The 26,206-nt window shown below is 45.2% G+C and overlaps 1 protein-coding gene across 1 annotated transcript; it reads right to left on the reverse strand.

Annotated features, from left to right (window-relative positions):
- Positions 1 to 522: 522 nt before the first annotated feature.
- Positions 523 to 25,431, reverse strand: pin1 (peptidylprolyl cis/trans isomerase, NIMA-interacting 1). The gene is made up of 4 exons (XM_052042070.1): positions 25,303 to 25,431; positions 13,368 to 13,568; positions 9,638 to 9,748; positions 523 to 1,622 (listed from the first exon to the last, which is right to left on the reverse strand). Exons 1-4 carry the CDS (start codon positions 25,358 to 25,360, stop codon positions 1,513 to 1,515), a joined length of 480 nt encoding a protein of 159 aa, XP_051898030.1. The 5' UTR covers positions 25,361 to 25,431; the 3' UTR covers positions 523 to 1,512.
- Positions 25,432 to 26,206: the final 775 nt, after the last annotated feature.

Consider the following 26,206-nt stretch of genomic DNA (forward strand, 5'->3'; position numbering starts at 1 on the left):
AGCTCATTAACTATTGCCATTTTACACCAACAGCCCACCAAATGGTAATGCTTCATCTACCTTGAAATCAAGTGACAGGGATCTTTTCCTCTGCAGAAAATATCACAGCCATATGCCATCCACTCGTGACATCCACACACTGGAGCATCGCACCATGCGTCAGTGAGCAGAAATTAAAAGTAAGGACCCTTTATTACTCCATTGCCCAGGTATGTTGAAGATTGTTTTCCAGCTGCTAGGTAAAACCTGACTTACCACAGATAAAGGACAAGTCTCCCAACTCCACCCCTCCACTAACTAGCACGATCTGCCCTTCATTCTTCAACATATACCACCTCCCCCCACCGCGCCCCCCACCCCCAACCCCGTCCTTTTTATACTGGCTACTTCCCCTCTCCCCTGACCCGAAACATCACCAATTCTTTCTCCCCCCACAGACACTGCTTGACCCACTGAGTTCCTCTGGCAGTTTGTTGCTGAAGGAGAATCAACTGCACCAAACAACAGACTCCAGGCCGAGAGTACTTTTTGTGGAATTTCTTTATTTGACTTAGCCAGACAAATATAACCTTACATTTCCCATAACCTGTTTCTTTTCGTAGCTTCGGTGCACTATGAACTGTTCAAAAAGAAAACACACGCACACACACACGCAAGCTAACCAGCCTAAAAGGATCTTAGCAACAGAAAGGAGCAAAGTTATTCCACATTCTCTCTTTACCAGCAGTTCTGATCTCCACTTTTTGGAACTGCATTTCTACTAGTACCTTGTGGAATGGTCGGGCAGGTTCACCTGTACAACCACTGTCCAAGACTACCAGCAATGGTCTTAAGATCAGCAACAATGCTGTATGCCAGGAGCACAGTAGCTAAAGGGCAAGTGATCTGAAGTACTCCCCACATACGCATTTCCATGGAAGTGGTAAAGGGCCCTGCTATAACTACAAACAATAGGCTTAACAGACTCCACTTCCAATAATAAAGAGACTAAACACATACACCTAATGAATTTTTGCACTAGTGCAATTTCCAATAACTAAAGCAGTGCTGATAGGGATAGGGATAGTGCTGATAAAGATAGGGATGCTACACTCGCTCACAATCTCTGTGCTGGGAAAATAAACATTAATTTTGTCTAAATTAAGCCTGCGTTACTCCAATAAAATTTAAACGGTCTTTAACACAATGTATAGCAGAAGCGTTACAACAGTGTAACGGCAATACAGCTCAGAATGGCACTAACCTGCACTCACCCTACATATTGGATCAACAATTGGACTGCTGCATAGAGACAGCATTATTTCAAAGATTCAGTTTCAATAATTGTTAAGGTCAATTCCTCCCCCTGGTGTCTTGAGTGCCTGCAAGCGCGCTGGACAAATGGCTGAAGACAAAAATTGTTAAATACTAGGGAGACCAGGATATATGATGCAAAGTGGGTGAATGTTTCCATAAAGGTCTTCAGTAGTGGCTGGGTGATTCACTCTGCAAAGACAAACCAAAGGAGGCACCTTAAGCAGTACGGAGGATGACATGAATACCAGAATCCGTAAAAACGGGATTACTCATTTCTCCAATCTTCAGTGAATATGTGGCTTCCTCAAATGGCCTCTGCATTTGACCTGTAACACAAAGCAAAAAGTAAAAAACCAAAGATCAGTGTATATTGATTTCAACCACGATTACAGAAAATCTTTTTATAAAACCTCCATAAAGTCAGAAAACTATAGGAGCTGCAGTAGAGTATCCTTATATGATGAGATGGACTCTGACCTCACGATCTACCTTGTTGTGACCTTGCACCTTATTGCACTGCGCTTTCTCTGTAGCTGTAACACTTTACTCTGTACTGTTATTGTTTTTACCTGTACTACCTCAATGCACTCTGTACTAACCCAATGTAACTGACTGTATAATGAATTGATCTGTAAGAACGGTATGCAAGACAAGTTTTTCACTGTACCTTGGTACAAGTGACAATAATAAACCAATAACAAGTCCTGGCTCATATTGGAAGAATCATTGTTCCTCTTAAAGGAAGAGGATGTTCGTGAAAAATCCATAAATTGGTGGATACGCTATCTTCATTGGTACAAGTGGTTTCCACAATCACATTCACAAACCGCTTGTCCTCAGGCGAATCAATATAGCCGCCTGCCTCCTCCCCACATTACAGTGGGGGGGTGGGGGCCGCTGCATTCCTAGAAAATAGACCATATCGTGATTTTCTATAACACAAAGCTGTAGCATCTGTGCATGCGTCAAGAAAAATTTATTTATAACTTGTGTTTGTGTGGATTTATTTACATTTCCCCCACACATAAATTCCGTGGAAGTGAATTTTATTCTGTATTGGATAATTAGCGAGATCTGTCAGAGCAAGTTTCTGTGATCCAAACAGCCATAACGCCTGGATCACCTGCATTTTGCAGGGCTTTTTTTTAATTTCAAGATGTACATTCTTCATAAAAATTCCAACTACTTCCAACTTGAATGTGAACATTCAAGTCAACATTTTCATCACAAATCAGTATGGCATTAGTTACCATTTGTATACAACCCTTGAGAAAAAGATCCTAGGGTTTTCAACAGATCCAAAAGTAATTAGTGTGCAATGGCAGGAGGTGCTTCCTGTAGAGCCTCTGCAGTGGCTTCACCCAGTTATAGCACATAATCCTAGATCTTTGAGCATGCCAGTTTGCAGCACTCAATCATGGACAACCAGTCTGGAATACCAGCATGTTTCAGGCACACCACAATTTGCTAAATTGATGTGGCACATCTCATGAAGACGGCCTGCCACAGCTGCTGAGTTGCTAAGGCAGAGCAAAGGAAATTAGATGACCTTTAATCACAGGTATGTGTTAAAATTGTACACGGAGAGAAAATTAACTTGTCAGGTTTTTGCAGCAGAGTAGAACAATTCATCAACTGATAATGTCAACTTTGTTTCTCACTCCACGTATGCTTCCTGGCCGAGAACTTCCAGTAATTTTTTAAAAATTTTATTTCAGATTTATTCCAGCTGTATTTTGCTCAGCATCCATTACGGATAATAACATCAGTCAATTGCAACACGGAGAGAGAGAGGGAGAGAGAGAGAGAGAGAGAGAGCCACAACTATTGATTTCAGTATAAATATTTAATTTTAATTTAAGAATTGCTTTCAACTATTTAAAATTTAAAGCACCTTCACAAGTTAAATTCTTTATGAATTTGCCACAGCACAAATTGTGCACTGGGACACAAAACCATGATACAAATGCAGTATCAGTCTCATTCCACAGGTGTGACACTGAGAGAAAAGGAAATGCTCAAGATTTGAACCGACTTCCACAACTGCTTTGGGTGCTCAACTGACCAAGAGCAAAGGGTAAAATATCTTGCCTTCTCCGTTCTATTTTCAAACAATAGTTGATGAAAAATGCTCATGCCAACAGCCACCAACGCCGAAACAAAGAGCAGCTGTGTGGTGTTGATGCAGGGCCAACACCCAGAGAAGTGTGACGGTGTTGCAGTCCTGCATATCCCACTGGGAAAGTAAACGGTTATTCTTTCCCTTTCAAGATCAGCTCCTGTTAAGTCATCCAAGGTCCACTATTCTCAATTCACGACTAGAATCAGTTGTCACAGCTTAGAAAGAAACCATTGGCCCAACAACTGCATTCTGATTCCAAGACCGGTCAGTCCCATTACTCCTCCCCCAGTGCCCTGCAAATTATTCAATGCATACGCAATTCCCATCAGAAGGCAGTGCTTGATTCCACTGCCACCACTCACAGGCAATGAATTCCAGATCATAATTATTCCCACATTCCTTTTGATTCTTTTGCCCAAATTTTTTTTGAAATTAGTGCTCCCTAGTCCTTGAACCATCTGTTAATGATAAAAACTTCCCCCTATTCACCCTACCTAATCCAGTCTAAATCCCTCCAAAATCTCCCAGCCTTCACTGCTCCATTTGCAATTTCCAGAATAAACATTACAGAATTCCCAAATGTCTCCAATGAAATGTTTTGTTTGTACGATATTCATCTTTGTAATAATTCAATAGGCTGAGTCTGTGCTGGCTTGTTTCCAGTTAAGAAACGCTTCATGCTCCTGCCACTATTCTCATCTCAGGCATTAGAAACAGCGCAATTGGTAATAAATCCAGGAAGAAGCAGAAACTTTCTTCCATCCAGCCAGCAGACTTGCAGATGCCAACAGTGGATTCTAATAGCAGTTGCAAACTTTCAAATATATTTTCACCTCTTCACTCTAAAATTTTGAGGCCTCGATTTTAATGGAGTGAGAATTGTAGGGCTTGGGATGACTATAAAAGGGTGATAAGCAGGGCAGTTGCACTTTTAATTTCATCTCCTGTTTTCAGGTGCTGGCACTCCCACATCACATGGGTATTATTTAGGTTTGGGTACAGACGGTGAGTTTTCATGAGCACTGCCCGATTTTACTTGACACACCTGCAGTGCATGAGCACTTAATCTTGCAGAAGATATGGCAAAGAAGTGTTAAAACCAATCACCACTTCCAAGTGGATGTCAACCAAAATTAAAAAAATATTTGAAGTCAGGTTATAATAGAGATGAATAGTCTGCCAAAATTATTTACCATGACAGGAAACACTTAGCAAATGGAAGCAGACAGATCCACACCAAGTCTGTCTTATTTCAACAATGCTCCAAGCTTAGGTGCCATCTGCTGGCTAGTCAGCTTTAGACAAGACCACATAATGCACTGCAGAATAATTCTTTTCAAACCAATGAAACTCCTTGGCAGCAGCAGACATCAAGCATGCAGATGAACAAAGGGAGAGACCCTCGGACGGACTGGTGGGAGTGGGAAAGGGACACAGGGGAGCATTATAGTGTATTCTCGGAATCTGGAAAATTCAGATGTTCATGTCATTGAGCTTCTGGCTACCCAAGTGGAATACAAGGTGCTGTTCTTCTAGTTTGCCTTTGGCCTCACCCTAGCAGTGGGGAAGGCAGAGGACAGATAGGTTGGTGTAGGAATGGGGAGTTGAAATGACATGCAACAGGAAGCTCAGGATGGCTGTTGCAGACAGAATGCAGCTACTCTACAAAATGGTCACCTAGTGTACACTGTACTCATTCTCACCAACGAGGAGGAGGAGGCCACATCGTGAGAACCAAGTGCAACAGACCAGGTTGGAGGAGGTGCACGTGAATCTCTGCCTCACCTGGAAGGGCTGTTAAGGTCCCTGGATGGTGATGAGGGAGGTGGTGTAGGGACAAGTGTTGCATCTCCTACAGTTGTAGGGGAAAGTACTAGGGGACAGGTAGGGGTGGATGAAAAGGGATGAATGGACAAGGGAGCAACAGACAGAGGGATCCCTGCAGAAAGCAGGAGGAGGATGGGGGAGACGTGGTTGATGGTGGGATCCCACTGGAGTTGAGAGTGTATGATTACTAACAAATTTAGTTGAACTTCAGATGCCAAAATCTGATGCACATCTTGATTAGTTTTGTTTACTAAAACAATCAATTTTAATGAACAAAAACACACCTAGGACAGAACCAAATAATAAACCAAAAAAAATTCAAGTCATAAGTACAATAAATATTAAATGAAAGGGATAAGTACTTAGCTTTTCAGAAGTGATGACATTGAAAAGCCTAGAGCTAGGCAGCCAGATCTAAAACCTGACTGATGCTTTTTTTTGTCAGCTAGAATTCCTTCTCCATTTTAAATTGTGCCTGACATTACCATTTTATACCACAAAGTGAAACAGCAGAGAGCTATAACACAGCAATTTACCAGAAAAGAAGGGATTGAGAGGAAGGTTCACAATAAACCTTGATAAAATAATAGTTCAACAAGGAGTATTATGTCCACTTCAGGAAGCCATACTTTAGGAGAGATGGAGGTTTTAGAAAGGCTGGATAGGCTATGACCCTTTTTTACCCTCCTGAAGTGTAGGGAGGCTGAGGGGTGATCTCAGAGGTTTATAAAATTATGAGGGGAATAGATAAGAAGAGCCACACTCTTTTCCCCAGGGCAGGGGAGTCCAAACCTAGGGGGCATAGATTTAAAGTGAGAGGGGAAAGATTTAAGAGGGACCCAAGGGACAACTTTCTCCACACAAAGGGTGGTGGGTATATGGAACAAGTTGCCAGAGGATGCGGTTGAGGTGGGTATAATTATGACACTTAAAAGCCATTTGGATGGGTACATGGAGGGAAAGGTTTAGAGGGATATGGGCCAAACACTGGCAAGTGGGACTAGCTCAGTTAGACCATTCGGTTGGCATGGATGAGTTGGGCTGAAGGGTCTGTTTTCCATGCTGTATGGCTCTATGACTAAAATGATGAGTAAGTATTTGAGTCATAGAGTCACAGGCTGAAGAAGCTGGGATTGTGCTCCTTGGAACCCTGGAGGTTGCAAGAGAATCTGACTGAGGTAATTTATGATGGAGAAGATCAAAATCATTGCTATTGGCAGAAGCGTTGAGAACTAGAGAAAACAGAATGATGGGCATCGGCAAAAGAACCAAGGCGATTCCAGGAAAGATTTTCAATACAGGGAACAGTTAGTACCTGGAATGCAATAGCTGGGGTTGCAGTGGAGCAGATTCAATTAACATGTTTAAGAGCAAACTGGATAATTATCTGACTGTAAAAAAATTATAGGGCCACAGAGAAAGGGTGGGAGAATGGGACTAGCTGGATTGTTGTTACATAAAGCCGATGCAGAGTTCTTGGGCTGAATCACAGCCATCAGTGCTGTAACCATTCTGTGAAATTACACTACCACTCAGCTATCCAGCAGCTGTAGCTAAACCTGGAAAGTGACAAGTGAGAAAACTATGCTCGAAATGACAGGCCCCCGAAGTAGAAAGATATTCGAGTGAAATCTCACATTTTCAGTAAATAATATTTATTTCTTTGCAAAATTATGTCCTTTGAAATATTTCAACAAACCATACTTTTGGAGTCGTACAATGTCATTATATAGAGGGGGCATTTTGACCATTTCAAGCAAGTCAAACAAACAGGATGTACAGTACACTACTGCACCACATTAATGGTTAACAATGCAGATACCCTTCCTGTCATTTCTATCGTGACTTCACACTCACAACTAGGCAGTCTGAGAAGGGATTCAGAGCTGTGAAAAAGCAGAGTGATTGGGTGGAGGTTGTGGGGATGGGTGCCATTGAAAAAGAGGAGGGAGCAAATTTAACTTGTATGCTGAAGAGCAGAACTAGTTTTGGCCAAAATAAAAATGCAGCTCAACTATCCTCTAGATAAGGATGATCATTCATTCAGCAGTTATTATGGGGACCAACCAGCCTCACACTTTTGTCTGAGCAACAACAGCAAGTGCACTGCAAGAAAAATCCACTGGCTCCAAGGGAGACACGAGACTGCAGATGCCGGAATTTGGGGCGACAAGCAATCTGCTGCAGAAACCCAGTGGGTTGAGCAGCATCTGTTGGGGTGGGGGAAAGAAGAAAAGAGAATTGATGACATTAAGTCGAAACCCTGCAATAGGACTAAGAGTGGAGAGGGCTAACAGTCAGCACAAAGACAAGAGGTAAGACAGTAAGTGCTGGAATCTGATAAATATGGAAGGTGATAATGGGAACGATTAGGGGAGGGGTGAAGGGCAGATGGAACCGGAACCAGATAGGAAAGGGGGGTGGGGTGGAGCCAGTGTGGGTAGTGGATAGGTGGGAGGCAGCATAAGAGGTGATGAGGGATTGGGGAGAAGGTGGGGGGAATTGGATCCAAGCGTTCTGAGACATTTCCAGAATGACAAAGGTAAGACATAATCCTGTTACTTGCTTATGTGATGCAGGGGAAAGCTGCCAATGAAAGAGTCAGTACTTTAAAGGAAAAAAGGAAGAAAACTAGCTGAGAAACTGGTGTGAAAATTCAGTGGTGGGCAAACTATTGGAGAGGATTTTTAGGGACAGGATTTACATGCATTTGGAGAAGCATAGTCTGATTAGGGATAGTCAGCATGGCTTTGTGAGAGGCAGGTCGTGCCTCACAACCTAATTGAGTTTTTGAGGTGATAAAACAAATTGATGAAGGTAGAGCAGTGGATGTGGTGTATATGGGTTTTAGTAAGGCATTTGACAAGGTTCCCCATGGTAGGCTCATTCAGAAAGTCAGGAGGCATGGGATCCTTAGAAACTTGGCAGGGTGGATTCGGAATTGGCTTGCCCACAGAAGGCAGAGGATGGTAGTAGATGGAGCATATTCTGCTTAGAGGTCAGTGAGCAGTGGTGTTCTTCAGGGATCTGCTCTGGGACCCCTGCTCTTTGTGATATTTATAAATGACTTGGATGAGGAAGTGGAGGGGTGGGTTAGTAAGTTTGCAGGTGACGCGAAGGTGGGAGGTGTTGTGGATAGAGTACGTTGTCGCCGGTTACGACGGGATATAGGGTGCAGAGTTGGGCGGAGAATTGGCAGATGGAGTTCAATCTGGAAAAGTTGGAAGAATGAACTTGAAGGCAGAGCACAAGGTTAATGGCAGGATTCATAGCATTGTGGAGGAACAGAGGGATCTTGGGGTCCAAGTCCATAGATCCCTCAAAGATGCCGTGCAAGTTAATAAGGTGGTTAAGAAGGCGTACGGTGTGCTGGCCTTCATTAGTTGGGGGATTGAGCTCAAGAGCCATGAGGTAATGTTGCAGCTCTATAAAACTCTGGTTAGACCACACTTAAGAGTATTATGCTCAATTCTGGTCGCCCCATTATAAGGATGTGGAAGCTTTAGAAGAGATTTACCAAGATGCTGCCTGGACTAGAGAACACATCTTATAAGGAAAGGATGAGCGAGCTAGGGCTTTTCACTTTGGAGCGACAGAGGACGAGAAGCAACTTGATAGAGGTGTATAAGATTATGAGAGGCATAGATAGAGTGGACAGCCAGCACCTTTTTCCCAGGGCGGCAATGGCCAATACCAGAGGACATCCGTTTAAGGTGAGTGGAGGAAAGTTTAGGGGAGATGCTAGAGATAGTCTTTTTTAAAACTACACAGTGCAGTGGGTGCCTGGAATGCACTGCCGGGGGTGGTGGTAGAGGCTAATACAATAGGGACATTTAAAAGACTCTTAGATAGGCACATGGATGTAAGAAAAATGGAGGGTTATGGGCTGTGTAGGAGGGAAGAATTAGATTGATCGTGGAGTAGGTTAAATAGGTCGGTACAACATCGTAGGCCGAAGGGCCCGTACCGTGCTGTAATGTTCTAAAGATCAAAGAAATTACGTTATTCTAAACCAATGCCACCTTGGTCACAATCAGAGAGGCCAACATCAAAATTAAGTGAACTACTTTCAGGGAAAAAAGGGCAGCAAGTAACTTGCTGTAAGTTCAGTGACGCAGAATGTAATCCCCATGCACCATATTACTGCTGGGGATAATGGGGCATTAAAGGTCCTGACAATTCACAATAGGAGGCTGATGGCTGCTAATCACACGCAATCAAATATGACAAGGTTCCATTTGTGTCACAGTCGATGGCGGAGAATTGGAGTCTGTGCTATTGGGTTATCAGTACAATCAAACTAGTGGAGTTGGAAGCAGTAACCACCTGTGGCTGGTCATCATTACTGCAAATCATCGAGACTGGTTAAATGATAAAGATATCAGATCTTACCTTTACCAAAATAGCCCAGATCTCCCCCTTCTCTTGCAGAGCTGCAATCACTGTATTTGGATGCTAAGCTTTCAAATGATGCATCTCCAGATTTGATCATTTGGATATACTCTGAATAAAGATACAAAGGTTAACAGAGTAGTCTGACCAATTGCTCAACATTGTTATTAATTTTCTGATAGTACAATGTGCTGCTGAACCATACAGAATGCAATCCCATTATGGGTAGAAGACAATGAAGCACTGAAAGCTCACTTTAGGAAGCTGATAGCTGGAAACTACATCCAATCAAATCTGAAATAAGGCCCCGTCGCATCACTTTAGGTGTTACATAAGTGGAATCTAGGCCTGTAAATTATCACAGTAGTCTCACTGACAGAACAGAAAGCGCTTAACCCAAACCATGAAGGCACCACATCGAGTGCCAATTCACAATAAGCTCTACATTTAATCCACTGTCTACTGCGGTGGAATCAATAGTCCACTGTTGAGGTTATGCCTGAAGATATGCAGCATAAAAACAACAAAGGACATTTGAGAATATTAAAGGTCAAATGTTACTACAGTCTGATGACAGAATATCCATACTGCTGTTTCACATTGTATTTCCAATTCAACTCCCAGGCATTTACGTTGCCATATTTTATTTACACCAAGACCAATGGCCCAGGATATTGAGAATGAACTCATTGCTCTCATAGGCAACATTAGTATTAGAACGGACCTATGGGGGAACTTCAGTGGACATGGAAAGTCTCCAGGTTGGTTGGCTTTTGACACTCATTACTGTAGTCCCGGCCATGTTCCGAAAACCCAGCAAACATAAAAAAAGGAATCCTTCAAGTGGAAAGCACAGTGTGTTATTTAGCTCATCCAGATAGCATGACTCAGACTAACATTCGGCTTATGGGGAATTCACGCAATATATTACAAAATGACTTTTGTCACTTATGATCCAAACATTAAATATTTACTTTTGGAAGAAATTTTCTTCTATAAAAATTTTAGTCAACTAACTGTTCCAGTTTATATCGGAAATACATTAGTCAGTCAATAACTGGAAATAGGAAACAGCTGTGTATTAAAGACAACCCCTTTGTTCCAAAGGATGGCAACTGAAGGTTAAACCATGTCCATTCACAATCACTGAGGAATGATAGACTGCTATCATTTACTTGCATCTCCTTGAGTCATGGCAGAGGTAAACTAACGGGGGAGAAACAAAACATGCAAGTGTTCCTCTGAAACGTACAAAATCATTAGGCCTATTCCCCATCACTGGAACAACGATCACAGCAGCTGGACATTTACATGAACCAAATTATTACCCTAATCGAAAGCTCCTGATCTCACTTACACTCATTGGAATTGAGGGAGTGAGCAGAGGGCAAGTACCTCGAAAAGGGGAGGACAGACATTCAGAGAATTAATCACCTCATTGCCCACACTGAGTGATGCATGTTTCAGGGATGGCTCACTCAGCCAGATAGAGGGCTTTAGATTTCTGAGACTTTGGGACCTGTACAAGTCAGATGCATTATACCTTAACAGGATTGGCACCAACAACCTTGCAGGGCATTCGATAGTAGTTTTGGGGAAAGTTTGAACTAGCTACGGGGATGGGAGCCTGAGAGATGAGTCAGGAGAGAGAGAAAATCAAAGCTTTAAGTTAGAAATGTAGTAAGCAAAATAAACAGGTAACAGAAGCAGAGACAGGTAGCAAATAGGGTCCAAATACAGAAAAAGTATTAGAAGGCCAAACACAAAGGCATTTCTGCATAAGGCGGATGAATTAAGGGCACAAATAGCTGTAAATGGATATTGATTTAATTGCCATTACAGAAACGTGGCTGCAAGTGACCAAGATTACAAACTAAATATTCCAGGGTATTCAACATTCAGAAAGGACAGACAAAAAGGAAAAGGGAGGTGGGGTAGCACTGTTAATAAGGGGTGACATCAGTAGTTAAGAATCTTGGCAAAGCAGATTGTGGTATAGAACTGGAATCCGGGTGGAGCAATGCTACAGCAGGCAGAATTGGTGGGAGTTGTTTACAGACCTCTCAAATACTCATGAGGTAGGATGTGGTACAAACAAGGAAATTAAGGATGTAACAAGGGTAATCATGGGGATGCTTAATCGAGATATAGACTAGGCAAATAAATATGCTAACAGTGTAGAGGATGAATCCCTGAAATGCATAACATTTGGATTTCTAGATCAGCGTGTTGAACAACCAACTAGGGAACAAGCTATTTTAGTTCTAGTATTGGCACCGGAAGCATGGCAACACTTGCGGGCTGCCCCCAGAACATTCTACGCAAAAGATGCATTTCACTGTGTTTCAATGTACATGTGACTAATAACGATATCTTATTTAAAGTTAATTAATAATTTTGTTATAAAGGCAGCTGTAGGAAACAGCATCAAGCAGCACCTGTGGAAAGAGAAACCAGTTGATGTTTCTGATCAACATTTTCAGGACCAGGAGGTGTGGGGTGGATGCGGGGGGAAAGAATGTAGGGTTTACACTTTACAAAAAAAGAGCTTGGGGTTTTTTTTGGGGGGGGGGGGGGGGGCGGTGCAGGACAAAAGACCTTATAGACATAGGTTAAGACCGATCAGGCAACTTTGGAGAGTGGATGCACTAATTATCATCTTCCAAAATTCTGTGGATTCAGGAATAGTTCCCGCAGATTGGAGGGCAGCAATCACAGCCCTGTTACTTCAGACAGAGAGTGAGGAAACTACTCACCTGTTAACTTAAAGTCTAAAACTCACTGCCCATGGCCTAATGGACACACAAATTAATGTACATTCCACCCTCCACTTCCAGATATTCACTGATTATCAGGTAACCAACATCAATTTTGAAGTGCTCATCCTTGCTTTCAATTCAATCCTTGGTTTTATCCTCCCTCCCACCTAATCTCCCCAGCCCCTGAAACGTTGTACCTGCACTTTAATTCTGATTTCACAAAGACCCACCAATTTCATCACTACGTGTGATGGCTGTCTTCAAATGCCACAGCCAGAAATTTCTGGAATTCGTCATTTAAAATCTCAATTTCTTAATATCTTTTAGGATTCTCCTTAAAACCTAAATTTTTCAAACCTTCTGGTCATTTGCTCTAATATCTTGCATGATTCAGCATCAATTCCCATTTCAAAACACTCCTGTGAAATGCCTTGAGATGCTTTACTACATTAAAGCAACTGAACAAGAGGAAGTTGGTTTGTTGCCATTACTAATTCACTCTTAATCCACTACTTACATTAACCAAATTAAAAACTGTTAAATTTCAAAATTTATTCAATACCTCACTAGCAAATATCTCTTTAAATTTAAGAGACAACAATAAGCTCATTGCATCAAAGTCAATATCCTAGATTTCTCGTTGTGCTCCTGCAATAGCTTTTCATCAAACTTAGAAAGTGTATTTCTCTTGATATTGAATGACACACTTGGAAACTGTGCACATGACATTCCTTATTTTAAATTAACACTTATTTCACGTTGCAAATTTAAAGTATAATTTTCACTTTCAGTATTTCTCATTGATTTAGATGACAAAAGATGTAGCATTAACAAATCTATCAAAGCAATGGCAGCCACAATTTAAACTTGGAAAACATTTTTGTTGTTTGATTGTTACTATAGATCACCAAACCAGTTGATGGCCCGAATTAGGCTTGGTTTCAGTGAGGTGTGCTTCGCCATCCACTTACCATTCAATGTTTCCAGCGCTTCTTCTTTACTGCGCGTGATCTCCTCCTGTCTCCAGGAGGACGGACGCCGTGACTGGTTGTGCTTCACCAAGAGGTGTGAGCACCGGACTTTGTCAGGCTCAACAGAACCGTAATTTCCACCTGCTTTGGGACGTTCCCATTGGCTCTTATTGGTTATATGATTGAAGAAGTAAATACGACCTGCAAAATAAAGATATCCACTTAAGTCAGAGGCATTAATATTCAAGCTACCAACACAGTTAAGCAGAATCTTTCAAAATGGCTTTTTCCTCCCTACTCTAATAATTTTCCCTTCTTGAAAGCACAAATCAAGCTCTAGGTATAATTCCATATCATAATTAAGCTGTGTACAGTGATAACACTATCCCTAGCCAGAATGGAATTGATTAATGTTCCTTTCAATCATATTGGCAACCATACCAAATAATATCAACTTTATGCATTTAATCTGTATGTAATCATCCTCCACTTACTGCGTTATTTTCACATTTATATAGTGCTTCCCACAACTGTAGGATGTCCCAATTATGTTTTTTTTGAATGTAGTTACTGTTGTAATGCTTTGCCCATTTCTCTTCTAGCCAATCCCTAATAACTTTCAAAAATATGGCATCAGTTTCCATGACATCCAGTTTACATGCACTACTACCCAAATTGCATGATTGTCTAACATCCAACTTCTGAACTGGAAGAAGTTTACTCCAACTAATTCAAGGGAAAACTGAAGCCATCAACTCCAGTGCTCTCTCAGATTTTATTCCCTAGACACCAGTTCCATCCTGCTCTTTGGCAGTTCTCCAAAACAGTATCAGACCACTCGCAATGTGGGAGATTCACGATGCCAAATTACTTTCAGGCATTATTGTGTCACTCTTCTCATTTCTACTCCCAAAATGTCTGTATTCTCTGCCCCATCTCATCTACTACTGAATCCATCAACCATGCTTCAAATTGTGTAGCGCACTCCTGATTCTCCATCTGAACACGAGGTTACCTACAACTTCTGCCTGTGCCCCAATAACCTATAATGACCATGCTGGCTAGCCTATACTAACTCCGTTAATCAATGACTCAATTTTAAAATATTCATCAAATCCCTTCATGATGTTGACCCTCGCAATCCCTATAATCCTGCCTAATATGTCCCCAAGATATGTGCACTACTCAATTCCGACCTCTTGAACATTATCAAATTTAATTGCTCCACCATTGAGGCTGTGCATGTCCTGTTTCCACTGACAACAACTATTCCTTTCTGCCTGCTAATTGCTGCTGTATACTTACCCCTTTGATCAAGCAATTGTCATCCTCCCCAAAACCTGCTTTAGTGGTTTGGTGGTGTTTTTGTTTGATAATGCTACCTACTGCCTTAGTATGCTAGAGATGTAAAGGAAAGTGGCTATTGTTCTGTCTTACATTATTTCTAGGTTGATGTTGTGTTCATTAATTGCCGGTTTTGCTGTTCCACACTGCTAGTTGGAGCTAATCCGAGACCCAGTGAAGTTCATTAGTAACTAAGCTTTTCATCATAGGCTCTTGTTCAAAAGCGACTGAATACAACTGAATTTTTTATGGAACAGGTTATATAAGGTACTGTGCTATTTTTGTGCTAATATATTCTAGCTTCTGCATAATTTTAGATTTTGCAATAAATTTGAATTAGATAAGCATGGATTATATGATCTACAATGTTTTTTGTAGAATTTAACGCTATCACAAACATATTGCTATTTTGCTTCCAATGTATTCTCTAACAATGGCGAATTCCTTAACCATAGTCAGTTATATTATGAGGAGCTCAGCCTTGTCCATGGATAAAACAGTCTGGGTCATTGCACACTGCACAAGGTAGTCAAGAATTTCAACTTTAATTGCAAGAACTAAGGGTTAGAAATTTATTCTCATTTCAAATAGTGATGTACCCAATTCCTGTTTATTAATGTTTGTACCAGGTCTCCACTTGCTCAAAAAGGATCAGATGTTTACGATGGACCAAATGACTAATTGGTATGAACGGTCAGGACTGGAGAGGAGAGGCAAGGTAAGAAACAATTTGAGAAAACAAAAAGGATATGAAATTCACACAACAAACTTGGTCACAATCAATTAAGTGCCCTGGATCTACCCCACAATTAAAACTTGCTAGTCTGTCCATGCTAACCTGTTCCAGATACAGAAACCCAGCTGAGCCAAATCTCCCCATCAGAGAATCATGTCCTGAAGCAGAGTCACCTAAAGTAGCAACTAGGCCTCAGATGGTAGATCCTTAAAAAAAAGTCCTCTGGATAGTCCTGGTAGTCTTTTGACAGCTTTGTACTATCAAAAGATCCTTGAACTGTTTTCAAATACCTTTTTAAATTAGAAATTTTTGTCCATGTTCATGCACTAATAAAAAACACCCTGTTCATAACTTGTCAGTTGTACAATCCTTGGTCCAGAATATAATGGAAACTTCATTAATAAAGAGCACAGTGATATAAAACATACTGAACTGAATTACCTCATACCAAATTAATTTTCATTCAAGACTGGACAACGTTGATGACGGTTTATTACCCACGCATAGATTCAGATGAGATGACAGTGAGCCACAACTAAGAGGTTTGAGACAAGACAGAAAAGCTACTGCTCTCGGTTCTGGCTTTCAGGGTAGCTTGACAAGCTTATTTCTCCTTCCCAGTTCTGATGAAGGGTATTCGACCTAAACATTAATTCTGTTTCTCTTCCCACAGATGAGGCCTAAACTGCTGAGTATTTACAAGTATTTTGTTTTTATTCTAGCTTTCAGGTCGCTATTTATGCTTCATGACAACGATGCTTGCTATGCCATACAGCCAGTTATGTAAATCAACATGTTTGTCCTCAGAAGATTATGTCAATGAATGAAGAGAATTAAAGTTATATGTAGAATATTTTCCACACACAACCTAGGCTTGCAGCCAATGCAGCACCATTCCTGGTTATCCAAGAAATTTAGCAGCTTCATGTGTCCATGTAGGATAAAAAAGATGGAGCTCTTTGAACGCAAAGGCATTGCTCCATTTTTTATTCATGTAATGCAATTTTAAAATTATACATGTGGGCTGAGCAAAAAAATAGAGTCATTATTCCTCTGGGGACTGTGCTTTGACTACTCTGACTTTGATAATCGACCAGAGATGTATCCAAACAGCTAACTAATATGAAAGATGCCAAAGCACCCAATGAAACTACTCGCTGACAATTATCTGCTGGCAACTCTCCAGGAAGAACAAGAGGCAGAATATGAAGCTCCAAGTATTCAAATCAAGAATTTTCCAGCCAGTTTTAGGATGACTGGGTCAATAGCTGAAAAGCCTCAATAATTATCTCTCACAAAAAAAATCAATATTCTGATATATATATACACACACACGCAATTTTAATTGGATTCATTTCTTCTGGTAAATGATCAAAGACAAATACAGAAAATGCTGGAAATACTCAGCATGTCAGACAGCAACTGTGGGAAGAGAAACAGAGTTAACATTTCAGATCAAAGACCCTTTCTCCTTCCCAGTTCTGATGAAATGTATTTGACCTGAAACATTAACTCTGTTTCTCTTCCCACAGGTGCACTCTGAACTGCTCTGTATTTCCATATTTTACTGTTTTTACTTTAGGTTTCCAGCATTTGCAGTATTTTTTCACTTAAATGACTTTCACTTAAGTGATCCAAGACCTCCACTCATACATTATTGATTTTTGATTGCATTAATGGTTTCAAAATCATTTCTGAGATCGCAACAGCTGCAATGGTCCGATTTCTGATCCATCTCAGATTACAATTCATTGATGATTCCCAGCATAGGTCCCAAGACAGTTCTTTGTATTTTTCTTTTAAATATTGTATGTTTAATATCAGCAGTCTGCTAGAGTCAAGAAGTGTGGCCAATAAAGTTCAAACTCAAAACTAAGAACTCAATAAATATTACACTATGCAAGAGACGAAGCCCTATCTTGGTTGTTGGGAGAAGGAAAGTATTATTCCCAACATTTTCTAGTTACAGTTAATATGTTTGCCTATTTTTAGCAAGAGAATATTTATTTCACAACAAAGGATACTATTCAACAAGATTCTAGATTTAAAATCCAAGGTGGAGTTGACCACACAGCCAGTGAAACATGGAGGTTTGACATTTTAACAGTTAGCTGTAGTAATGCATTTAGTAAGCCAACCTTATTTTCATTCATTTAATGGATTATAGAACACGACACTTGTCCATCATTTTTAAGACATGGTTGTGCAGGATCCAATAAGAGAAACAAGGAATGTATTCTCTCTCCCAGTAGCTGGACTCCCAGAATCTTGTTGAATAGTAGGAATAAATAGGTCTTTATCTGGGTGGCAGGCACTGACTAGTGGGGTTTGCATTAATTGCGTAATGCATTAGTACTTGCGCCCCAGGTATGAGAGAGTGCAATGAAAGTTTACTAGACCGGGAAGGCAGGTCTGACATGAGGAAAGATTACATTGATTAGGCCAACATTCACCGGAGTTTAGAAGGATGAGATCTCAGAAACTTTGAAAATTCTAATAGAGTTGGACAGACGAGATACAGGCACAACATCCCCATTCATTGGAGAGTTCAGATGCCAAAATTGTGACACCTGATTACAGGGTATACCTTTTGGAACCGAGATCAGGAGAAATTTCTTCACCCAGGGAATGGGAACATGTGGAATCGTCTACCATTAGCAAAGAGGAGACAAAGACATTAAATATATTCAAGACGCCAGATACATTACTTACCTGGTTCTTTATCTTAACATCTAAATCAAAATGTAATTGAAAGTGCATTGAGCTATGAATAGAAAATTTTCATTGCACTCCCTCCATAGCTGAGGCACAAAGACTGATACCTGCGGCACCCCACTAGTCACTGCCTGCCACCCGGACAAAGACCCATTTATTCCTACTTTGTTTACTTCCTGTCAACCAGTTCTCAATCCATACCAGTACATTATCTGGATTTCTATAAATGAAAAGGGGACCAAATCATTAAATATATTCAAGAAAATAGATATATTTCTTAATATTAAAGGGTCAAGGAATATGCCAGACTGAGTAAGGAGCAGGCAAAGAGGCCAAGTGGCCTACTCCTACAACTTGATATTGGACCACCATCCTCCTTTACCTGGCTGAACTCATTCTCACATTATACAATCTTTCCCTGGACTCCACTCTCTTCATCCAAATAAAAGGTGTAGCTAATGAGAACCCACAATGGTCTAAGCTATCCCCATCTTTTTCAGGCCACCTCCCTTCTATTTCCAACACATTCATAACTACTGGTGGTGGTTTCTGCTGTTGTACAAAACTCAAAACTTTCCTCACCTTTGATAATTTCCAACTTGTTCTCACTTTCAAATGGTCCATTTCTGACTTTTCCCTGCCTCAAAAGCTTATCTCCACGCACAGAGGATAAGCTAGTAACCAATATCTATGAGAAGCCCATAATGCCTCAACTACCTTGACTGCACCTTCTCCCACCATTCCTCCTACAAGAACTCCAACCCATTTTCCCTGTTTCACCAGCTCCATCAAACATGTCATGATGACATCTTCCACATGCGCTTCCAAAAGTTGTCCTTTTTCCACAACCAGGGCATCCATTCCACAGTTGACTTTGCTCTCAAATCCCATTTGTTCCAGTTCCCCCATTTCTTTTCCCCTCTTGCCTCCGTTCCTCCCACCAACGTCAAGGAGGGGGGTCCCCTGCCCTCACTTTCCACCTAAAGTTTCTTCTCAATTTTTGCCATCTTCAACATTGGGCCACCAGTAACATTTCTCCTTTCAACATTCCGAAGGCACTGCTGCCTCTGTGACTCCATGGTTCACTCTTTGAATATCCACCAACTACACTCCTTCTCCTGGCACTCTCAATGCAATACTTGCCCTTTTATCACCTCCATTCCCATCATCCAGCAATCCAAACATCCCTTTCTGGGTGACGCAGCAATCATTTATACCTCTTCCAACTTGATGTACTGAATCTGATGCTCACATGATGGCCTCCTCTACAATGGAGGAACCAACACAGATTGGATGACTACTTTGTGGAACACTTCTTCAGTCTGCAAGGGTGTCCCAAAGCTTCCAAATTTAACTCTGCATCCCACTGTGATCTCTTTGGCCTCTTGTACTGTTCCAATGAGGCCCAAGCTCAAGAAACTGCAAGTTCTGACTAGGCACAGCTCTCAACAGAGTTCAACAATTTCAGGTAAGAAGGATTTCCTGTTTGTATCAAAAAGGCCCATCCTGTAACATTAACTTTGTTTTTCTGTCTCCGCAGATGCTACATTTATTCCAGATGACCTTAAAGATACATCATAAAGGGAGATGATTGTTTGGCTGTGTAATTAGAGTATTCTAACAAAGGGTTGGAACAGATAATGATTGGCTGCATAGCCTCCTCCTGTGCTCTTAACCTTCAGTGTTTGTTTTCACCAGTGTCAGGTGATAACTGGCTTGTACTGCAATTTTAGAACTTTTAGTTACAATAAAAATCGAGGTAGGTTTGTTGGACTTCAGCGAATTCTGCATAAAAATCTGGGCTCATTCACTCTCAGAAATGCTGCCTTACTGATGAGATATGGGCACCAGTAACAAGAATAGTATTTACTGGCAATTCTCAACTGCCCCCTGGCATTGGTACACTAGTTATTGGAGATTAAATGCCATCTGTTAGCACTATGACATCTTGCATCACTTTGTTGATGATTGTGTAATTTGAGCAGTAATTAGACAGACTGGATGTGTCTTACTTTTCATAGATATACCTGGACAATTTTCTACTTTGAAAGCTAGATGCCAGTGTAGTAATTGCACTGGGGCAGCTTGGTTAGAAGAGTGCCCAGTTCTGGAATGCACATCTTCAATACTTCAGCTGGTTTGTCTTTTTCCACAGCCCATGCTACGTCTTAATATCACACAAAGTAAAGCAAACTAGCTGAAGACTAGTTCCTGCGATAGTGGGGATCTCAGGTGGAAGCTGAGGTCTACTTGACACTTCTAGCTGGTCAACGGTGCAAATCCTGCAGCTTTGTCTATGGCACTGACATGCTGGGTCTTGCCATCATTGATGATAGGGATGTTCTTGATGCCACCTCCTCTCATTACTGTTTTTGTCCATCCGATACAGGACTAGATGTGGCTGGACTACACAGCATTCATCTAATGGTTGTGGGATAACATGGATATGGTTTAGCACGCTTCTAATCCTTTGCTGCATTACTGCTCAGTTTGCTTATTTTTGGGTACACTTGGTGCTGCTCCTTGCATGCTTGTTATGTAGAAACAGGACATGTCAGGTTATGATATTACAGATTGTGGTAGAGCACATTTCTACTGCAAGTGGTCCAGTGTCCTCTGCATGCTCAGTCTGAGCTATCCTATACCATTCAGCTCTACGTTACTACCACACAGCAGAATGGCATCCTCAGTGTGAAAACAGAACTCTTGGTCCTTGTGGAAATAATGCATCTGCAACAGGCAGATAGGTAAGGACGAGGTCATACATGTCTCACTCTCTCTCAGGTTGCTTTGCTCACCACAAAACTAGCCTTACTCTAACCACTAATCATCGACTTCCGAACTCGATTATTGATGGTGCCAACATGCCATTTTTGGAATGAACATCCAGACTACATTCAATACAAATGGGCACTGATTCATAAACTGGCAGGAGACAATAGGTGATCAGATGTTTCCTTGCCCATTAACCTGATGCTATGAGACTTTGCAGGGTCTGAATCAATGTTAAGGAACCGTAGCATTATATACCTGACTGTATACCATGGATCCTCCACCTGTTGGGTCTGTTCTGCCAGCAAGATAGAAAATACTCAGGGATTATGATGAAGTCCAACATCTACAAGGCTGGTGCTTGACTAGTCTGTGGAACTGCTCTCCCAACTTAGATGTCATCTGATGTTTGTGAGGAGAACTTTACAAGATCAACTGAAAATGACCTTACCACCTCAGAATTCAGTGTATGAATTTTTTCATCAGACAGACCAAGTGATGATTTCCTATGCATCAGTGAACCAGACGAATTTTTAAAAAACCTGATGGTTTCGTACTCATCATTACCAAGACTTTTGTTTTTAAATTCTACATTGTCTTTAAATTTCACAGTAGCTAGGCTGGCATTTGAACTTGAATCTCTGCACTATTAAGGTATTGCATCACCACCATACACAGTCCAAGTAAGCAGCATGATTATGATGTACCTTCACCTCTCCTTCCACTCCAATCCTTCACCAAATTCCAAAGATAAAGAGGTGTCCAGGCCAGAAAGACCCCAGAACCCAATCCCTTAATTCCCAGATCTTCAAGTGACCCACCTCCCTCATCCCCACCCTAAACTCCGCATGAACCCGAGCTCCCCTAATCCCAACCCACCAGCTACACTTGTTTACCTCCCGCCGACACCAGTTACACATCATCCCCTGGAACCCCTGCCTCAGTCACACCCACCTCCCCCCCCGACCCCACTCAGCTGCACCCACCTTCCCCGACCCCCCTCAACTGCTCCCACCCCACCGAGCCCCCTCGGCTGCACCCACCTTCCTCACCCCACCGAGCCCCCTCGGCTGCACCCACCTTCCTCACCCCACCGAGCCCCCTCGGCTGCACCCACCTTCCTCACCCCACCGAGCCCCCTCGGCTGCATCCACCTCCCCTAAACCCCCGGCCCCAAACCTCCACCTTATAGCACATCTCATCCCCCCACCCCTTCCCCCTCTTCCCTTCCCCACCCCCTCCTCCCCTTCCCCTCCTCTCTTCACCTCCCCCCTCCCCCACTCTTCCCCCACCCCTCCCCCTCACTCCCCTCCTCCCCATCTTCCCCCACCCCTCCCCCCTCCTCCCCATCTTCCCCCACCCTTCCAACACTCTCCCCTCCCCCTCCCACCCCCTCCACCCCTTCCCCCACTCTCCCCTCCCCATCTTCCCCCAAACTCCCCCTCTTCCCTTCACCCCCACTCCCTTTCACCCCCCTCTCCCTCCCCTTCCTTTCACCCCCTACTCCCCTTCCCCCCAACTCCCTCCCCTCCACCCCACTCCCTCCTCCTCTCCCCCTTTCTCCCCCACTCCCCCTTCCTTCTCCCCTTCCCTCTCCCCCCACTCCCCTCTCCACCCTTCCTTCTCCCCCCACTGCCCTTCCCTCACCCCCTTCCCTTCACCCCCTCTCCCCTACTCCCTCCTGCCCTCCACCCCCCCCTCCAGTCCCTCCTCCCCCCACCCCCCACTCCCCCTCACTCCCTCCCTCCCCCCTCCCCCCACTCCTTCCTCCCCCCACTCCCTTCTCCCCTCCCCCCCACTCCCCCTCCTCCTTCCCCTCCCTCTCCCTCCCCCCCACTCCTCCCCTCCCCCTCCCTCCCCCACTCCTCCCCTCCCCCTCCCTCCCCCACTCCTCCCCTCCCCCTCCCTCCTCCCCCCACTCCCTCCATCCCCACTCCCTCCCCCCTTTCCCTCCCCCCAACTCCCTCCCTCCCCCCTTTCCCTCCCCCCAACTCCCTCCCTCCCATTTCCCTCCCCCAACTCCCTCCCTCCATTTCCCTCCCCCAACTCCCTCCCTCCATTTCCCTCCCCCAACTCCCTCCCTCCATTTCCCTCCCCCAACTCCCTCCCTCCCCCCCTTCCCTCCCCCCAACTCCCTCCCTCCCTTTCCCTCCCCCCTTCCCTCCCCCCAACTCCCTCCCTCCCCCCCCTCCCTCCCCCCAACTCCCTCCCTCCCCCCAACTCCCTCCCCCCAACTCCCTCCCTCCCCCCAACTCCCTCCCCCCAACTCCCTCCCCCCAACTCCCTCCCTCCCCCCTTCCCTCCCCCCAACTCCCTCCCTCCCCCCAACTCCCTCCCTCCCCCCAACTCCCTCCCCCCTTCCCTCCCCCAACCACCTCCCTCCCTCCTTTCCCTCCCCCCAACTCCCTCCCCCCCCTTTCCCTCCCCCAACTCCCTCCCCCCCCTTTCCCTCCCCCCAACTCCCTCCCCCCCCTTTCCCTCCCCCCAACTCCCTCCCCCCAACTCCCTCCCCCCCCTTTCCCTCCCCCCAACTCCCTCCCCCCCCTTTCCCTCCCCCCAACTCCCTCCCCCCCCTTTCCCTCCCCCCAACTCCCTCCCCCCCCTTTCCCTCCCCCCAACTCCCTCCCCCCAACTCCCTCCCCCCCTTTCCCTCCCCCCAACTCCCTCCCCCCAACTCCCTCCCCCCCCCTTTCCCTCCCCCCCTCCCCCCCTTTCCCTCCCCCCAACTCCCTCCCCCCTCCCCCCCTTTCCCTCCCCCCAACTCCGTCCCCCCTCCCCCCCTTTCCCTCCCCCCAACTCCCTCCCCCCTCCCCCCTTTCCCTCCCCCCAACTCCCTCCCCCCTCCCCCCTTTCCCTCCCCCCAACTCCCTCCCCCCTCCCCCCCTTTCCCTCCCCCCAACTCCCTCCCCCCTCCCCCCCTTTCCCTCCCCCCAACTCCCTCCCCCCTCCCCCCCTTTCCCTCCCCCCAACTCCCTCCCCCCTCCCCCCCTTTCCCTCCCCCCAACTCCCTCCCCCCTCCCCCCTTTCCCTCCCCCCAACTCCCTCCCCCCTCCCCCCCTTTCCCTCCCCCCAACTCCCTCCCCCCTCCCCCCCTTTCCCTCCCCCCAACTCCCTCCCCCTCCCCCCCTTTCCCTCCCCCCCACTCCCTCCCCCCTTTCCCTCCCCCCAACTCCCTCCCCCCTTTCCCTCCCCCAACTCCCTCCCCCCCTTTCCCTCCCCCCAACTCCCTCCCCCCAACTCCCTCCCCCCAACTTCCTCCCCCTCCCCCCCTTTCCCTCCCCCCCCCCCTTTCCCTCCCCCCAACTCCCTCCCCCCCTTTCCCTCCCCCCAACTCCCTCCCCCCCTTTCCCTCCCCCCAACTCCCTCCCCCTCCCCCCCTTTCCCTCCCCCAACTCCCTCCCCCTCCCCCCTTTCCCTCCCCCTCCCCCCAACTCCCTCCCCCTCCCCCCCTTTCCCTCCCCCCCTTTCCCTCCCCCCAACTCCCTCCCCCTCCCCCCCTTTCCCTCCCCCCAACTCCCTCCCCCTCCCCCCCTTTCCCTCCCCCTCCCCCCCTTTCCCTCCCCCTCCCCCCCTCCCCCCAACTCCCTCCCCCCCTCCCCCCAACTCCCTCCCCCTCCCCCCCCTCCCCCTCCCCCCAACACCCTCCCCCTCCCCCCCCTCCCCCTCCCCCAACTCCCTCCCCCTCCCCCCTTTCCCTCCCCCCAACTCCCTCCCCCTCCCCCCTTTCCCTCCCCCTCCCCCCTTTCCCTCCCCCCAACTCCCTCCCCCTCCCCCCCTTTCCCTCCCCCCAACTCCCTCCCCCTCCCCCCCTTTCCCTCCCCCTCCCCCCCTTTCCCTCCCCCTCCCCCCCTTTCCCTCCCCCCAACTCCCTCCCCCTCCCCCCCTTTCCCTCCCCCTCCCCCCTCCCCCTCCCCCCTTTCCCTCCCCCTCCCCCCTCCCCCCCTTTCCCTCCCAACTCCCTCCCCCTCCCCCCAACTCCCTCCCCCCTCCCCCCTTTCCCTCCCCCCTCCCCCTCCCCCCAACTCCCTCCCCCTCCCCCCCTTTCCCTCCCCCCAACTCCCTCCCCCCTCCCCCCTTTCCCTCCCCCCAACCCCCTTTCCCTCCCCCCAACTCCCTCCCCCCTCCCCCCTTTCCCTCCCCCCAACTCCCTCCCCCCTTTCCCTCCCCCTCCCCCCCTTTCCCTCCCCCCAACTCCCTCCCCTTTCCCTCCCCCCATCACCAGGCCCACAAATGCGCCACGGGCCTGCCCACGCCCCGCCCCTTTCTCCCCCAGCGCCCCCTCATCAACATTTTGTTTTAGGGGGGAAAGAAAAACAGTCTTTTGAGGGGTCGTTTCTTTGAGTCGGTGTTTCCTCGCACGTGTGGTACCTGACTTTCGACTCATCCGCTTCTCCCAACCGGGAGGCAGCGGCTCCTCCTCGGCCATTGCTTCAGTCGTCGCGGTACCGCCAACAGCCCAGACCAGGCGCAACCTAACCTGGGCACTGCGGGAGCCAGGAGCCCGCCTTCCACCTCTCAAAGCCGATTAGTCGTTCCTGACGTCCATCAAACACCCTTAAAATACCGCATCGTGATTCGCCAACATGGAAGTCAGTCATTAGCAGGTCCCGCCTAACATGCAACCTACCCTCATACCGGAAATTTTGTTAAGTAAGATCCCGCCTATCTGTAAATAACCGAGAAACTATTGGATAATATCCCGTCAGTCAGAAATCGGTGCGCAGCGATTGGTGAAACTGCATCCAACTGTAGACGTTTACTCAGTTTTGCTGATTCGTTTATTAGAAACTTTATATCTGTAAAATACATTACAAGAATTTTAGGAAAATTGACAAAAGCAAAATAAACACAATTATTATACATTTTCCAACTTATTTTATCCATACACATTCTGAAATTTCGAAATTTCTTATAACATTATTAAGAAACAGTCTACAGGAGTAAAGCAGTCTTGATTTTTGTTTTGCAAATTGTTCTCATTTGAAGAACGTTTTTTCGTCCAAAAATAAACTTTATTCATAATAAAATACATGTACAAAAAGAATATTTATTCATAATAAAATATATGTACAAAAGAATAAACACAGTGTAAAGCTCTTCACATTCTTGGTGTAATGTGGTCAATACAATCAGGGGTGCGACTATTTATTTGTTGTACATGGTACCATTGCCACTCATCAAAGTGTTGCTCTTAACCTGAGGAAGAGTCAACAGGCATCACATTTGAGAGCACTGCTTGGATGAGCCTTCGGGGGCGGCGACCAACACGTCA

This window comes from Pristis pectinata, chromosome 31 (assembly GCF_009764475.1).
Source record: "Pristis pectinata isolate sPriPec2 chromosome 31, sPriPec2.1.pri, whole genome shotgun sequence".
Classification (NCBI taxonomy): domain Eukaryota; kingdom Metazoa; phylum Chordata; class Chondrichthyes; order Rhinopristiformes; family Pristidae; genus Pristis; species Pristis pectinata.